Genomic DNA, 4,683 nt, shown 5'->3' on the forward strand with positions numbered 1-4,683 from the left:
AAACCAAAAAAAAATTTTTTTTTTTTTAAAAAAAAAATTTTTTTTTTTTTTTTTTTTTTTTTTTTTTTTTTTTTTACCCAATAGTTTGCTTGCCTAAACTGGATTTGAAGCAATTTAAACTACTGGAGATCTGCCATTTTATAATATCACAATTGGAAAGAAGCAGATTTTCAAATAATGGAAGATTCTAAGACCTTAAAAAGTGAAAATCATGAACCAAAGAAGAATGTTATTTGTGAAGAAAACAAAGCAGTTCAAGTTATAGGTAATCAAACATTGAAAGCTAGAAATGATAAATCCATAAAAGAAATTGGGAACAGCTCTCCAAATAGGAATAGTAGTAAAAAAAATAAGCAAAATGATATTTGTATAGAAAAAACAGAAGTTAAATCATGTAAAGTAAATGCTACCAACCTTCCAGGTCCTAAAGATTTGGGGTTAGTCCTTCGAGATCAAAGTCATTGCAAAGCAAAAAAATTTCCTAATTCACCGGTGAAAGCTGAAAAGGCACCCATTTCACAGGCAAAATTAGAAAAGGCAACCAGTTTACAGGCAAAAGCAGAAAAATCACCAAAGTCACCTAATTCAGTGAAAGCAGAAAAAGCACCCAGTTCTCAGATGAAGTCAGAAAAGGTACCGAGTTCATCAGCAGAAGCAGAAAAGGGACCCAGTTTACTGTTGAAAGACATGAGACAGAAGACAGAATTACAACAGATTGGAAAAAAAATTCCAAGCTCCTTTACTTCTGTGGACAAAGTGAATATCGAAGCTTTAGAGGGAGAAAAATATGCTCTGCAAAACTCACCACGATCTCAGAAGCAGCAAACATGTACAGATAATACTGGTGATTCTGATGATAGTGCTTCAGGAATTGAAGACGTATCGGACGATTTAAGTAAGTCATTTTTTGGAGGGATTTTTATATATTAATGTTCCTCAGATTATCCCTGGTTTAACCATTTTAATTACAAAAAGTCATGTTTATACATAATTGTTTAGCACTTTGGTTCCCGTATGAAAACATCCAAATTAATAATACTTGAATTAATGGTTTCTTATTAGATTGATCCTTGGTGAAGCTAAAAAAAAAAGCCTTTTCATTTATTATGATAGGTACAAAGACTGCGCAAATAAAAATTTAGTGTCTTCTTTAGTTGGTACACGTGCTCGTACACGTACATACTCTGTTTAAATGGTCTTGATAATGTATTGCTCATTCATTCACCAAATATGTATGTATTGAGTGTGTGTGTGTGTATATATATATATATATATTAAGCATTTGTTTACAGTGGAAAGCCAAAACAGACAAAAAAAAAAAAAAAACCATAGCCCTAAACTTCAAGGAAGCTTCCAGTCTGATAGGAGGGTGATACAGATAAACAATGATTTTCAGTGCCAAAAACTTAAAGTTGAGAGGGCACATGATTAAATAGTGAGATTTAGACTTTGGGCAGACAAAATAGGTGACATAAATTGTGAGATTGAGTGTTACTGAGACTTAGTATGGCTGGAGCAGAAAGTTGAGGTTGAGAATGGCAAAGATGCAACTGAAAGGGAACACAGGAATATCAGTTCCTTCTAAGCCATACCAGAAAGTTTGAACTTTATCCTGAGTATTTTCAGAAGCCATTGAAGAGTTTTTTTTGGTTTTTGTTTTTTTTGAGACGGAGTCTCGCTTTGTTGCCCAGGCTGGAGTACAGTGATGCGATCTCGGCTCACTGCAACCTCCGCCTCCCGGGTTCAAGCGATTCTCTTGTCTCAGCCTCTCAAGTAGCTGGGACTATAGGCATCTGCCACCACGCCCAGCTAACTTTTTTATTTTTAGTAGAGGTGGGATTTCACCATGTTGACCAGGCTCTTCTCGAACTCCTGACCTTTTGATCCACCTGCCTCAGCCTCCCAAAATGCTGGGATTACAGGCATGGAAGAGTTTTAAGTAAAGTAATGCTGTGATCAGATTTTTTAAAAAATCCTTTTGAGTATAATGCAGGAAATTCTTCGATAGGAACAGGACTGGAAGCAGAGATTGGTTAGGACACTTAGAGTTCACTTGAGAAGTGTTGTAAAATTCATTTTGTTGTGGGATCCTGATTTTAGTTTTAATTGTTTAGAAATATTGTCTGTCTTTTGAGTAACTTTAATTCTGATTTTGTTTAAATGATTTCTTTTATAATCTTTTTTTCCTAGTGTTTTCATGGCTGGAAGAATACGGCATTATCTTGATGTAGAAATAAAAAGAACCTGTTTCTGAATCATTATTTGCCACACTTTGAGAAGCAATGGTAAAGAATTCAGAAATAGCTTATTTTGATTTCTCGTGGTACACAGATGGTGCTGTATCGACAGACTTAAAAGAATTTTAAAAGAGTTGACTTTTATGTGTCTCAGTCTCATAATTGTATATTAAGGCTGAGGACAAGGCCAAATTTAAAAACTAAGTCAGTTTAGAGACAGAATCAAGTAAGTGATAATACTGGTAATGTTTAGATATGGGAAAAATGTAAACATCATGGTACTTGAATGATTCAGGAAATAGTGGTGGTGGTTTTGTTTTGTTTTGTTTTTGAGACGGGGTTTTGCCCTGTCACCCAGGCTGGAGTGCAGTGGTGTGATCTTGGCTTCACTGCAACTTCTGCCTCCCATGTTCAAGCAATTCTCCTGCATCAGCTGGGTGTGCACCACCATGCCTGGCTAATTTTGTATTTTTAGTAGAGACTGGGTTTCACTATGTTGGCCAAGCTGGTCTTGAACTCTTGGCCTCAAGTGATACCCCCACCTTGACCTCCCAAAGTGCCGGGATTACAGGCATGAGCCACTACATCTGGCCAGGAAATAGTGGTGTTTAAGGTCACTTAATTGGCCAGGCACGGTGGCTCATGCCTGTAATCCCAACACTTTGGGATGCCGAGGTGCGTGGATCACCTGAGGTCAGGAGGTTGAGACCAGCCTGGCCAACATGGTGAAATCCTGTCTCTACTAAAAATACAAAAATCAGCCAGGTGTGATGGCACATGCCTGTAATCTCAGCTACTCGGGAGGCTGAGGCAGGAGAATTACCTGAACCCAGGAGGTGGAGGTTGCAGTGAGCCAAGATCATGCCACTGTACTCCAGCCTGGGCGACAGAGCGAGACTCCGTATAGTGTCATAGAGATTATTACTATTATTATTATTTTTTAAACTCTAAGTTCCTTTTTTTTTTTGTTTTTGAGACAGTGTCTCACTCTGTAACCCAGGCTGGAGTGCAATGGTGCAATCTTGGTTCACTGCAACCTCCGCCTCCTGGGTCCTGGTTCAAGAAATTCTCCTGCCTCAGCCTCTCGAGTAGCTGGGATTACAAGCATCTGCCACTATGCCCAGCTAATTTTTGTATTTTTTTTTTTTTTTTTTTTCGAGACAGAGTCTCGCTCTGTCGCCCAGGCTGGAGTGCAGTGGCCGGATCTCAGCTCACTGCAAGCTCTGCCCCCCGGGTTTATGCCATTCTCCTGCCTCAACCTCCCGAGTAGCTGGGACTACAGGCGCCCGCCACCTCGCCCGGCTAGTTTTGTATTTTTTAGTAGAGATGGGGTTTCACCATGTTAGCCAGGATGGTCTCGATCTCCTGACCTCGTGATCCGCCCGTCTCGGCCTCCCAAAGTGCTGGGATTACAGGCTTGAGCGACCGCGCCCGGCCTAATTTTTGTATTTTTAGTAGAGACGGGATTTCTCCATGTTGGTCAGGCTGGTCTTAAACCCCTGACCTCGTGATCCGCCCACCTTGGCCTCCCAAAGTGCTGGGATTACAGGCGTGAGCCATTGCACCCGGCCCCTGTTGGTTTTTAAAGTATACTTCAGCGAATTCATTTGAACCCGTTTTTACTTCAAGGTGGAGAAAGTCTACTGTTTTCCCATATTTAGAGAGTCCAGTTTGAGGTAAGTTTGAGGTAGGTTAGAGGTACAAATAGATGCTAGTTAGTGGAAAAGTCTTGTGGGCAAGATTTTACCATTTAGGATTCCATAAACTGATTCCTTTATAGCACAGAAAGATTAGAATTCTCCATCTTTGAGATGGAGTTTCGTTCCTTTTTGTTGCCCAGGCTGGAGTGCAATGGCGCGAACTCAGCTCACTGCAACCTCCACCTCCCGGGTTCAAGTGATTCTCCTGTCTCAGCCCCTGAGTAGCTGGGATTACAGGTGCATGCCACCATGCCTGGCTAATTTTTGTATTTTTAATAGAGATGGGATTTTATCATGTTGGTCAGGCTGGTCTCGAACTCCTGACCTCAGGTGATCCACCCGCTTTGACCTCCCGAAGTGCTGGGATTGCAGACGTGAGCCACTGCACCCAGCCAAGATTGGAATTCTTGTGTTTTCTTTATTCTTGTTACCTTTCATCTTAATTGTGATATATTCAATTGCAAGTTTTAGTTTTCTGTTGAAATTCTTAAAGGAATATGAAACAAATTTTACTTGTAAAATTCTTTATTTTGGTGCCGTATTACCATAATTACATTAGAATTCCCTTGATGAGCATTTGGTTATTTATCTAGTGCGCCGTAACTCCTTCTCATACAGTTTTCTGAGTTTTGTCTTTTTTTTTTTTTTTAGCTGTCTTCAGTTTTATAACAAGTTTAAAAAATTGTTTTTTAATGTCTAACCACAAAAAAATGGTTTTGCATTTAAAATAACAGATTTTTTTTTTT

At 39.4% G+C, this 4,683-nt stretch overlaps 1 protein-coding gene across 1 annotated transcript in view; it reads left to right on the top strand.

The window, feature by feature from the left end:
- TUT4 (terminal uridylyl transferase 4) overlaps positions 1-4,683 on the top strand; it is a 142,844-nt gene that overhangs the window by 31,932 nt on the left and 106,229 nt on the right. Inside the window, 1 exon segment of the mRNA XM_017874598.1 lies at positions 85-895. Coding sequence (XP_017730087.1) covers positions 178-895 — 718 coding nt within the window. The 5' untranslated portion in view covers positions 85-177.

This window comes from Rhinopithecus bieti, unplaced genomic scaffold (assembly GCF_001698545.2).
Source record: "Rhinopithecus bieti isolate Rb0 unplaced genomic scaffold, ASM169854v2 scaffold_7684, whole genome shotgun sequence".
NCBI lineage: Eukaryota > Metazoa > Chordata > Mammalia > Primates > Cercopithecidae > Rhinopithecus > Rhinopithecus bieti.